Source organism: Anastrepha obliqua, chromosome 3 (assembly GCF_027943255.1).
Source record: "Anastrepha obliqua isolate idAnaObli1 chromosome 3, idAnaObli1_1.0, whole genome shotgun sequence".
Taxonomy (NCBI): domain Eukaryota; kingdom Metazoa; phylum Arthropoda; class Insecta; order Diptera; family Tephritidae; genus Anastrepha; species Anastrepha obliqua.
The window spans coordinates 77,538,873-77,551,453 of NC_072894.1; the positions used below are offsets into that span (position 1 = coordinate 77,538,873).

Sequence of the window (12,581 nt, forward strand, 5' to 3'; positions counted from 1 at the left end):
TTACGGTAATTCGGAGTTGAGAATCTCTTACGGGTTAAGATTAGTGTGTGAGAAAGCTTTGTTGAAGCATTAAGTCTTCATTCTTGTGAAGTATGCTAATAGTTATGTTCAGTGATTGAAATTGCTGTGATATTTCATAGTTTTCACTTTTGTGAACTGAACTTGAACAGGTAGCGCAATACGCGATATCAACTGCTTTGCTCCGCTCCTATCCGCCTTTCGCTGCTGCTTGTACTTTGAAGTAGTAGTAAAAACATTGTAAGTACTATCTGTAGTTCGAGTAGTATTAAAAAACCTGTAGTCGGTTGGAGCACAGAGATTATCCCCGTGTGCTCCATTACCACTACTGCTGTCGCTGTTGTTGTTGTAGCAGCATAAACGTTCCCCATATTTACATACGGGGATTGTTGCTGGATTGACAGCCCTTGGCCGGATATAAATCCGGGTCGTTTCGGTAACACTGCTCCTTTTGATCTGTTATTACTCCTATAACAGCTCCTTGGACACCGTTTGTTTTTGTTCTATTAGATTCGTTTTTGCTTTGCTACATTGAAAATATAACCGTTTGTGTGGGTATTATTGAATACAATTTAAAATCGGGTTTTTATAGATAATTTATGAATGAAACCGCTGCATTATCAAATGGATTGGTGCGTGACTACCATTCGGAAGTGCGTAGATTCGAATCTTCATGCAAGAAGCACCAAAATGTAAAAAAGTTTTTGCTAACAGCTGTCGCCCCTCGTCGGACAATGGCAAACCTGTGAGTGTATTTTTGCCATGAAAAAGCTCCTCATAAAAAATTTCTGCCAATCGGAGTCGGCTTACAAATGTAGGCCCCTCCATTTGTTTAACAACATCAAGACGCCAAATTATATTTACATACATACCCTCTACAGCATAGATAATCTCTACAGGTCCTCGATGTAGAGAATCCTGTAATTCTATTATTCTTGCTGTGGGTGTTACCATATGTTTTAGTCAACAGATTATAGCTGTGTTCCAATGCATATGATCGGGATCCGGATAAAAATTTTGCATGCAAATTTAACAAGAACGATGTGATACTAGGTCTGTTCATGAAGCAAATAGTTTGTAATTGTTACAAAATTATCAAAACTTGCAAAGTCGGCGATAGTAAGAGAGCGAAATGACATTTCATTTTGAGGGGGAGGTGCAAGTTTTTACTGGATAAATTTTTACTTGTAAGAATTTGCAAGTGAGAAAAACAGCTGATCGCAAAGTAAAAATAAACACGAAGTTAAATTTGCGAATTGCAATTGCTATAGAATGTCTTCATCTGTCAACGATGATAAAATGGAACCAATTCTTGTGGACAATATGAAATCATGTTATTCCGAAGCTCGTTATTTTGCATTTTATTTTCTTTATTTTTTTTAACTCAATACGAGGTAGCTGAAGTGAATTTTTTTTTAATTTTTGTGATTTTTCCTGCTAACAATTAAATCACCTGTTCGTAAAATTTGCAAATTGTTACTGGTTTTGCGTTCGTGTACTTTTTTTGATATTTTTCTCTTTGAGAGAAAATTTTCGAAAGTTAAGATACTGGCAAGTTACTGGATATTTCGGTTCGTTGTGTTTTTCGTTGTTATTTTGGCAGTGCAGCCAAAGCCTAATTCATATTGATTGAGGTCTAAACTTTTACGGCAGCTTATAACATTTGAATTAATTAGCTTTTGACAAAGTTGAAATATGTTTTTCTTTAAAATGCATATTATTTACAGGTCCTACATCTGCTACTAGTGTTTCATCTTCAATGCTGTTATATTTCAAACAAATTTGGTGTAGAATATGTCCACATATAATTATTTTAACGATGGAGTCAAAGTCTTGCATTTTTTTCAAGATTAAGTAAGTAAGAGATTAAGTTAAGTAATCGTCTGAATCTGAAAATATATATATTTCTTATTTTATTGTGTAAATAATTTATAAAGAGCATAACTTCATATTAAAAATATATACATATATGTTTCAATGTTTCGTTCAATAATGTGTGTGACTGACACATAGATGGCGGCACTAGTACTAAATCAATATTTTTTTCGAAAGTTGGCAACCTTTTTAGGCTTACTGTCCAAATCATATGGTAATCCGACCATTTGTTTACAAGTTACAGTACTTTAAGTGACGCTACTTTTGAGTTTAAAATAAAAAATACCAGTCTAACGGTTAGACGCGATAGAAGTGAAACCTTCCGTAAAACAAACTGAGAGAGAATGAGACGAAAGCAGCATTAGGAGCGGGATAATTATAGGTTCATTATAATATTGCTATAAAGTTCATATTTTATTTTCTTCATTTTATTATTATTCATCCTCAATGTTTTCAATTTCAACAAATGATACGAGTGGCTTATGATAGCTAAAATAGGATACAAATGCTTTGGTTTCGATGTTGTCAACATATCTTTGAAATATCGCGTCAATGGTTGTTTTTGATCGTGTTGTCGATTCAGTGCGATTGTTACACATTTTTAAATTGAATGTTGTATTGAGAACGTCAATTAAAGGAACCGCTGTGTCCAATGCAAAATTTACGTTAAAATCGCCACTTAAAATCATTGGAACTTTATTGTAATCTTTACTAAGTATCCGCGATACTTCTGGTGCATACTTTATTAAATTTTCGTGAATGAATTTCGTGATGCTATTTATTGATTGATTCGGTGAAATATAAATTGTCACAATTAAAACTGTTTTTCCATTGCTCAAGCTGGTTTTTAGTTTTATTTTCTTTTTGTTTTTTTTTCTGTCGATATTCACGACACTTTTCTGCATTATTTTTCGGCATAATTGCGGTAAATATTTAAAAATGAAAATATTTACGAATATAAAAATATGGACGCAATACAGCACACGCGGTTGCTATTATGAGCGTCGTAACGCGTATATTACACAGACGTACTAACATACACACAGACATTCGTAGGACGCTTGGTCTAAGCAAGTATTAGGTAGTGTAGTATAGGTATATATAATGCCTTCTCGCTCACCGTGGCTCCGTAATACGCAGGCGCGCACACATACGTACTAGCATACATACAAACATACATACGTATGACGCTTGAAGTAAACACCAAAGCAAGTAATAGGCAGTGTAGTATACACACTACAATACTCACTATACTAGCGTGGCTCAGCAGTACGCAGCCACATACATATACGTATGTCAACATATAACGCTTCGTAGTGTCGCTTTTTCGTTTCATCAAGTCTCAAATCACTCCCAACGATTCTAAAGAAATTTCACTTCAAAAAAAAAAAAAAATTAATTCAAAGCAATTCCGTGTGCTGATTTATCATTGTTTTTTAATGAAAAAAAAAAATACTGTTCAATGCCAGGAATGGCTTGAAAAACATTATTCGGACTCTGCTCCATCAAAAAGAAGCATTTGTTATTGGTATGCCGAATTCAAACGTGGTCGTACAGACACCGATGACATTCCATCTACTGGAAGGCCAAATGATTCTGTTATTCCGGAAAACGTTGAAAAAACACTGAAAATCATTATGTCCGATCGTAAAGTGAAAGTGAGGGAGATTGCTGACATTCTAAAGATATCAGCAGGCAGTGTACACGCCGTAATACACAAACATTTGGGTATGAAAAAGGTGTTTTCCAAATGGGTGCCGCGTTTGGTCACACCGGCGCAAAAACCACAAGGAATCGATGATTCAAAGAGCTGTTTGGACATGTTTACGCGCAATAAGTCGGAGTTTTTGGATAAAACATGGATCCACCATTTCACTCCAGAGTCAAATCGGCAGTCTGCTGAGTGGCATGAAGCCGGTGAAAACCGCCCAAAGCGACCAAAGACGCTGCAGTCGGCTGGCAAGATTATGACGTCTGTATTTTGGGATGCGCATGGAATAATATTCATCGACTATCTCCAGAAGGGGCAGACAATCAACAGCGACTATTATATAGCGTTATTGGAGCGTTTGAAAGACGAAATCGCAAAGAAACGGCCTCATATGGCGAAGAAAAAAGTGTTGTTCCACCAACACAATGCACCGTGTCACAAATCAATGAAAACGATGGCAAAATTGAACAAATTGGGCTTCGAATTGCTTCCCCATCCACCGTATTCTCCAGATTTGGCCCCCAGCGACTACTGGCTCTTCGCAGACCTCAAAAAGATGCTCCGTGGTAAGAGATTTGGCTCAAATGATGAAGTAATCGCCGAAAATGAGGCCTATTTTGAAGGCAAAGAAAAATCGTTTTACAAAGGCCGTATCGAAAGATTGGAAAAGCGAAGCGAATTTTGGCAAAAGAATGTGTTTTAATTAATTAGTCACACACATTATTGAACGAAGGTTACATGTATAAAAAAATATTTTTGGCATCTAGTTTTTCGTTTTCGGCATGTTACCGTAAAATTTTCTGCTTCAAAATTTCGTGAAACATTGCCTTTCTTACCGACCTTTCATTATGAGAGACATTTCTGTTTTGAGAGCGGGCCATTCAAATAAGAGTTAGGTAATTAACTTCGGCTGCCGTAGCCGAATGCGTCGGTGCGTGACTACCATTCGGAATTCACAGAGAGAATCTCGGTGAAACACCAAAATTAAGAAAAACCTTTTTATTAATAGCTGTCGTCCCTCGGCAGACAATGGCAAACGTCCGAGTGTATTTCTGCCATGGAAAAGCTCCTCATAAAAATATTTGCCGTTCGGAGTCGGCTTGAAGCTGTAGGTCCCTCCATTTGTGGAACAACATCAAGACGCATACTACAAATAGGAGGAGGAGCTCGGCAAAACACCCAAAAAGGGCGTACGCGCCAATTATATATATAAATAAGATTTACTAAAAAAAAAAATCCTCGTTTAAACTCTACTGTAGAATTCTGAGGGCGGAAATTTGATTTCAAGTCGTTTTATATACATATGATATTTTCGATACATTAATTGCACTTTCAGGCAAAATGTTAAAGTTTTAACTCCTGTAAAAAAATCCGAACTTCTGGCTTAATACTGTCTAAAAAACGTTGATCTTGAAGAAATTATTTTCATAATTATTAGTTTGTTCGTGTTGAGCACCCACTGTTGGGCAATGCTTTCAAACACTTTTTTGCATTAATGCTACACTTTCCGAAAAAAAATTAATATACCAGAATATATATTTCCTGTCGACTAAGTATGAATTTAAAACCAATATATTACAATCCGATAAGATTTTATTTAACAGTAGCGGCTAGTTGATACACTATTATCTGGGCGATGTAAATCGTCGATAAGTTCCAACATTCGTCGTTTAAACAAACGTTGTTTGTGACGAGGAAGTGACAATATATCGTCGATGTTGCCACGAAAAAAGGCCAGTAACTGTTGTTCATCGCGACCATCGCATTCGTTACGTTTCGCAGTTGCATTGAAAGATTCCGGGATCGTTGTATTATTTTCAACTTCGCATTTCGCTGCAACGGTAGGGGCAACTATGGGAGTTGAATGCATATTTTGTTCGCCTTTCGCTTCGTCAATCTTGATCGGAGGTGATTGGTTAATTTTCATCACCAACGGTTTAGGTGTGCTAGGGGTGAGCTGTAGTTCATTCAATAGCTCTGGATAGGTAGCATTGGTACTCTGTATTACCTCATTACTGTTGCGTTTGGTATCTTCATTTGCAGCGTACGTTTGTATTGTGGATACGGTGTCGACATATTCTCCGCTAGGCTCGTCATTTGATGTCCTTGGTTTAGTACCTCGGGAAAGTTTTCTTCTCTTTTTTGTTTGCCCTATAGTTTCTGTTGACGGCAAGAGAAATTTCATTTCATCATACAAGTAGAAACGTTTACGACGTGGTGTGGGCACATCTTCGGTACTATCACCATTGTCAGTACGTGCATTATTGTTATACTGGATACTTCGTAGGAAGCCAGTGCGCACATTTCGCCACTTTTCACGACAAAATACATCTGTAAAAGAGGCAATAAATAACCAAATCACATCAAAGCATCACATCGACTACACCAAGTCACTTGACCTAAATACATACCCGGTCTGCCAACGTCATCGGCAACTTCTTGCCAAGCTTTTTCTAGTTTGTCCCGCTTTGCATATTCTGATGAATGCACATTCCACAGACAATCGCGTTGTTTTACAGCATTAATTATTTTCAGGATAAGCTCAGTGTCCGTCATATCTGTTCTTAAATAAACACAAGCAACAAATTGAATGTCAATGATGTGATGCAAGGCGAATTCATACAAGGTGGTGTTACTAGAGCAGCTGATTTGTTTTTGTTTTTACTTGCGATTTGTTTTTATCAATGCAAGTGATCTGCTTTTTGTTTTTGCTTTGTTTGTTTGAAATTGTAAGTGTAATTGAATTTTTAACATTGAAACCACGAAATTAGAAAATTAAAGCTCATGGAAATGTGATTGTTGTTCTATTGACTTCGCTTTGATATGATACGACTTATGTTAAACCATTGAATAAATTATTACTTACTCAACTCAACGCTCAAGAGTCGCATTATAACTTTGGGCACATTTTTTATTCTGGTGATGTGACTATTGCTGTAACCTAATCAAGTGATATATAGAGAGTTTTGAAAATCTTGGCTCAAACAACATCAAGACGCTCATCACTAATAGGAGGAGTAGTTCGGTCAAATACTTAACAGGCATAAGATTTATCAATTTCATTCCCCCTTCTATACTTTAACTTATATTTTTCTAATAGATGCCAAAAGAAAACCGAAAAGTCAACTTTTGAACTGCGTTTATTTCTTCATTTCTTATTGATTATATGTATAGATTATAAACTGTCTTATGTAATAAATTAGTAATTTTTTTTTTAGAAGATATTGCTCTTTGATTTTAAAATTTCGTTGTGCGGAGCGAAGCCATTGGGTGATTGCCACATTTCACACAGTAAAATAGAACCAAATCGAAATTCGCATCAAAAGCGAAAATATGAACTCTCAAATTTATGTGCGATAAATAAAATAATGTGCAAGGTGTTTTCGCATTGAGGTAACGAACCTTGCAGTATATCCAAGGGTGATAGATTACCAGGTTTGGCCTTAGCTGTGGTGAGAAACAAAATTGAGTGAGTGCTGCCGCGTCATCGAGTACCAAGTACCACAAGGATCATAGATTATCATGTTTGGCCTTCAGCTCAAGGATGATATATTTATCAGGTTTGGCGATTAGTTATGGAGAAAAACAAAATTGTGCGAGCAGTCTGTTCAGACTGCAGAGACGTCGTTGTGCACACCTCACTCACTACATGTAACAAGCAACATGGGAGAAGGTTGTGTTGATGTTTTTCGTATATAACTAACACAATCTCAGTTTTTTTGCAAAAGGAAACGCCTGACCCCGGTTACGTAAGCCAATCAGCTAATTCTTTCAGCGAAATTCTTTTCGAAATTCAGCGAGTAAATTCGGTTGTCACGTCAATTTTTTTGTTAAAAAAAAAAAGGCTTGCTTCGCCCAATCAGCTGAATCTTTCAAAATCTCTGAGAGCAGGTTAACGGTCTGCTATTGGCCAAACCCTCTAAATTTTTTAAAAGGCGAATTTATTAATAATAATCCATCTTGGGATTAAACGTCTCGTGCGAGTTCGTACAGAAACATACCTCGAAAACGAGGCCAATTCACACAAGGTGACTTCGGAGTAGTAGCTGATTAGTTTTTGGTGGTTTGAATGCCAAAGTGCCCTGCTCTTTTGTTGTTGTTCTGCTTGTTTGTTTACATTTTCATTGAAATGTTTATGTTGAAATCCTCAAATTGCAACACTAAACATTCATGTAACATGGAAAATGTTGTTGTTGCCCGGTCGAAGCCACCTTGTATGAATACGCCTTGCCTCGAAATTGTTATCAGTATCAGCTTGGTAGCAGCTGTTTATGACAGCTACATTTGCGTTAAATTTTTCTTGGGATATGTTTACATAAAACTCATTCTTTAGCGATAAACAAAGTTGTTTAATTAGAAATGTTTTTGGCATTAGGCTGTTGAGAATAGTTTTATACTTTTATACTTCACCATGAAGCACTACAAATTGAATACACATCAAAAGTCCTACAGTGGTAAGCATTTCTCAACAATGGCTCAGCATAGGTAATCCATTCTTTTATTCCAGATGCTGATTTACTCATTAATCAAAAAGAGCATCTTGATACAAAATTGGGCGACGTTGTTGAGGTCTATGATCGCGAAGATGAAAATACTCGACTGCTTCTGCAAATTACCAAATTCAATGATCTTCGTCGTGATGAAATTAGCATTGAGGCAGGCATAGCTACGCAGTTCAATTTAAAAAAGTTTGCTTATGTTTTTATGCGTCGCATAAATGCAAATGATGTAGCGCTTGATTCGATTGAGATAACATTTAAAGATCAATACATGGGTAGATCAGAAATGTGGCGCCTCAAAACGTATTTAGTAAGTGTTAATTGCACATTTATTATTAGTAAAATTGGCTATATGTCTACTAATTTAATAAAACTGACATGATGAGTTAAGAACGTAAATATGTATGTACATGTGCGTGATATTTAAAGCCGACTTACATACATTTAATCTTTTCCCAGACCCAGATAAGAAATCTCCCAAAAACCGGAATTTGTGGCGAAAGTCTGACTTATTCCGGCAATGTACAAATGTGTTTAATATACAAGAGTATGTATGTGTATATGTACATATAAAGAGTTAGTTCGATTATATGTAGGATAATGAGAACATTTACCTTTCGCAATTTGTCTATTTCGGCATTTTAAAGGTGGATATAATAAGGAAAAATAATTTGGTATGAAAGAAATAATATTTTCCTAATATTTGTTCAGTAAATCGTAAAAGATTTTAACCAAAGGGTATCAATAAAGTGTGTCCGCATCGAATGACGTCCCTTTGTTTCTGGCAAAAAAAATATAAACTTGTTCGTCAATGCTCTATGAGAACTAATCGACTCAAAAAATTTAAAAGCTTTCTAAAATTTGTGGAAAAATAAAAGCCGAAGCAACCAGGATTTATATGCTTTTTTATAATCGGTCAAAAATTGTCACTCAGTCAGTCCTTAAAAGTAATTGGGAATACTTTCTGCTGTTACGGAAAACAAATAAATCAGATAACTTCAAATCGCATGCTACTTTTTATATTTTTTATTAAATCTTTTTAACTCACTGGTACGTTCGAAAGTAGAGTATGCGTCAATCATCTGGAGTCAAAATTTATAACAGTCATGCTTCGAGAATTGAACGGGTTCAAAGAAAAATTCCTTGCTTTCCTGTGTAGCCATCCTACAATGCACGATTTCATCTAATAAAGTCAGTTTCTGATGCTGCTCTTCGATCTTATTTGTGGGACCATTGATTGCACTGAGTTACCCGAATTGATTGGATGTAATGTTCCTGATAGAATCTTACGTTTTCAACCGCCGTTTTATCTTGATACAGTTAAAGCGTCTCAAATGAGTTGATTTTGAATTTTCCTTCGCATTTAAGTCAGTGTTTGAATCGTTTTATGCTTGTGCTAAGCATCAAGTATTATAATTTCTAATCTAGCATTTATCATTTAGGCTAAGTTACTGCTAAGTAGCTGTGTAAGATTTTTATTGAAATGAAATGCGATGAAAATCTAAATATTGCTATAATTATTACAGACAAATACCTGCGTTTACATCAATAAAAAAATCGAAAATGTTGAAATGCAAATACGTTGTCAGGTTTATGAAATGTGGGCTCAAGGCGAACGAGTATCCTGTGGTGTCATAACGGAAGACACGAAAATTGTATTTCGTAGTAGCACTTCAATGGTATATTTGTTTTTGCAAATGTCATCCGAAATGTGGGATTTCGATATACACGGTGACTTGTATTTCGAAAAAGCTGTTAATGGGTTTCTTACCGAACTCTTTCACAAATGGAAGAAGTTAGGCTGCAACCACGAAGTAACTATAGTACTGTTCTCCCGCACGTTTTATGCAGCAAAATCACTTGACGAGTTTCCTGAACACATGCGCGATTGTCTTCAGTTGGATTACAAGGGTCGTTTTTACGAAGATTTTTATCGTGTTGCTATACAAAATGAGCGCAATGAAGACTGGTGTACCGTGCTGACACAGCTTCGCAAACTTTTCACTTCGTACGAATCAACCGTATTGCGTTATCATGAGCGAGATGGTGTACCTATTCCTAACGCTACAAATTCCACCGCAGCACAAGGCAACTTCCTGGAGGTGTTGAATATTTCATTAAATACTTTTGAAAAACATTATTTGGATCGTACATTCGATCGAACTGGTCAGCTGTCTGTAGTGATCACCCCTGGCGTTGGAGTATTTGAAGTGGATCGAGAATTGACAAATATTACTAAACAGCGGGTAATCGAAAAGTTGCACATTATTAATATTTTTGTATAAAATAACTCTATGCTTGTTTTTTTTTTTTTTTTTTTGTAGATAATTGATAATGGTGTTGGCAGTGACTTAGTGTGTGTGGGCGAGCAACCTTTACATGCTGTTCCGCTTCTTAAATTTCACAATAAAGATACTTCGCTAACATCGGCTGATGACTATTCACTTCCTCATTGGATTAATCTGAGTTTTTACTCCACTAATAAAAAAGTGGCCTACTCAAATTTCATACCGCGCATAAAGCTACCACCAATCGTTGCAAATATTTCTTTGAATGCACAGGACAGAGTAAGTTTTATTATTTTATTATTATTATTTGGATGTAAGAGTAGATATAGTCAAATTATAGTCAATTTGTTTGTTTACTGAATAAATTATTTTATTAAGGAAAGTGAAAAGTACTTTTTGAGTTGCAATCAATCAGAGTATATACATAATTCCTTGTTTGACTACGATGCTTATGATGAGCAAATATTTCAACCTCCGCCAGCGCAAGGTACTTGGTACGTAAATGTAAAGCATCGGTAAATTTATTATATTGCATATGTATACTAAAAAATGTATGCTTAGTTCTTTGCAACGGGTGATACGGGCCAAGAAGACCTCTGTACCCAGCTTGGAAACGTCTGTGTACAGAAACCGTGACTGGGAAAATTTAACACCAACAAAGATTCCGAATTTGCGGCGCAAAATGTCTGACCCTGATATTTACCATGGCACATCGGGAATGTTGGCTACATTGGTATAATATATATGTATATTAATATTATAATGCATACTAAAATAAAAAGTTTCTTTTCCGTAGACTGATTCGTTAAACTTATCGGAATCATTAGCATCCGATAAGAACGCACGACGTTCGATCGTTTCTATTGCTCCTATCGTTCGACCTGGACGGGCGCTAATTAATCCGTTTGATCCGTCGCATGTTACAATAAAACTAACTTCAAATCGACGCCGTTGGACACACATATTTCCAAAAGTAAGCAATCTTTAATATTTATAAATTTTTCAAAACAATTTAAGAAAGTTCACCTCAATGCGCGGTTTCCATTGAACTTTGTTCGTTACAGGGAAAAGTTTATTAAAGTTCAAGCATACGTACTAATATATTATACTATATACAGCTAAATATAACTCATGGCGGCCGCCGTAGTTGGATGGGTTGGTGCGTGACTATCATTCGGAATTCAACGTAGTTCAAACCTACGTTGAAACACCAAAATGAAAAAAAAGTGTTTTCTAATAGCGGTCGCCCCTCGGCAGGCAACGACAAACCTCCGAGTGTATTTCTGCCATGAAAAAGCTCCTCATAAAAAATATCTGTCGTTCGGAGCCGGCTTGAAACTGTAGGTCCCTCCATTTGTGGAATAACATCAAGACGCACGCCACAAATAGGAGGAGGAGCTCGGCCAAACACCCAGAAAGGGGGTACGCGCCAATTATATATCTATATATATGTAAATGAAGCTCATTGTCTAACAAAAAACATATAAATCCAAATTTCAAATTTTATAAAAAAATTATAAAAACTCTAAAAGTTTTAATCAAAATTTTAACTTTTCATTCAAAACATTTGGAAAAACACCATTTTTCCCGTATAAAAAAAATTTATCAGAAAAAAAAAAAATAAAAAATCGACAAAATTTTTCAGCAACTTCAAACTTGCACTTTATTACACTAAAATTTAATGAACTATAAAATTGCGCCGTCGCTCTAGCAGTTGCTAATTTTTTATTTGACGTGATATCTTTAGGCTCATATAGAGACGAAATTATATTCATTCCCATGGCAGCCGATTCTACGTTACTGGAATGACTCGGGGTTTTTCCCTACCAAGGGCTGCCGCCCCAGTAAATTAGCCTTGATAGTGTACCGTACCCCATACCCTACGAAATTATATTGATTCTATATTACGGGACCGACCCGCATTTAAATCCGGATAAGAACTGCCACAACAAAAACAGCAAATTAAATTTAAATTCTATTTGAAATATTAGAAGATAGCCAAAGCAGATTTATTGAAAAAGCTGATGAGTTATATATTCCACACACCCAAAACGGGTATAAGCGCCAAATATAAATGTATAAGTCCTATTCTTAAACTAAAATAGAAAAATTTTGATTTTTTAATTTTGTTCAAAAGCTTGGTCTATAATATTAATGATGGTCTGTGTGTTCCTCCATATCCATACACTA

At 35.9% G+C, this 12,581-nt stretch overlaps 3 protein-coding genes across 7 annotated transcripts in view; 2 read left to right on the forward strand and 1 right to left on the reverse strand.

Moving 5' to 3' along the window:
* The first annotated feature begins 3,530 nt into the window (after positions 1 to 3,530).
* LOC129242083 (histone-lysine N-methyltransferase SETMAR-like) lies at positions 3,531 to 4,952 on the forward strand. The gene is made up of 2 exons (XM_054878644.1): positions 3,531 to 4,010; positions 4,941 to 4,952. The coding sequence occupies exons 1-2, from the start codon at positions 3,531 to 3,533 to the stop codon at positions 4,950 to 4,952; spliced, it is 492 nt and encodes a 163-aa protein (XP_054734619.1).
* A 227-nt stretch (positions 4,953 to 5,179) lies between these two features.
* LOC129241300 (uncharacterized) lies at positions 5,180 to 6,196 on the reverse strand. Its single transcript, XM_054877550.1, has 2 exons — positions 6,016 to 6,196; positions 5,180 to 5,935 (listed from the first exon to the last, which is right to left on the reverse strand). The coding sequence occupies exons 1-2, from the start codon at positions 6,158 to 6,160 to the stop codon at positions 5,202 to 5,204; spliced, it is 879 nt and encodes a 292-aa protein (XP_054733525.1). The 5' UTR covers positions 6,161 to 6,196; the 3' UTR covers positions 5,180 to 5,201.
* A 1,693-nt stretch (positions 6,197 to 7,889) lies between these two features.
* The window catches only part of LOC129243107 (GATOR complex protein Iml1), a 31,454-nt gene continuing 26,762 nt past the window's right edge, over positions 7,890 to 12,581 (forward strand). For 4 of the 5 annotated variants that reach the window (XM_054880235.1, XM_054880236.1, XM_054880237.1 and 1 more), the window contains exons 1-7: positions 7,890 to 8,058; positions 8,112 to 8,413; positions 9,630 to 10,349; positions 10,428 to 10,670; positions 10,770 to 10,885; positions 10,953 to 11,124; positions 11,188 to 11,364. In XM_054880235.1, coding sequence (XP_054736210.1) covers positions 8,016 to 8,058; positions 8,112 to 8,413; positions 9,630 to 10,349; positions 10,428 to 10,670; positions 10,770 to 10,885; positions 10,953 to 11,124; positions 11,188 to 11,364 — 1,773 coding nt within the window. In that variant the 5' untranslated portion in view covers positions 7,890 to 8,015. Of the gene's footprint in view, positions 8,059 to 8,111; positions 8,414 to 9,056; positions 9,370 to 9,629; positions 10,350 to 10,427; positions 10,671 to 10,769; positions 10,886 to 10,952; positions 11,125 to 11,187; positions 11,365 to 12,581 lie in introns of those variants that run through there. The other variant, XM_054880239.1, reaches the window with a different exon arrangement.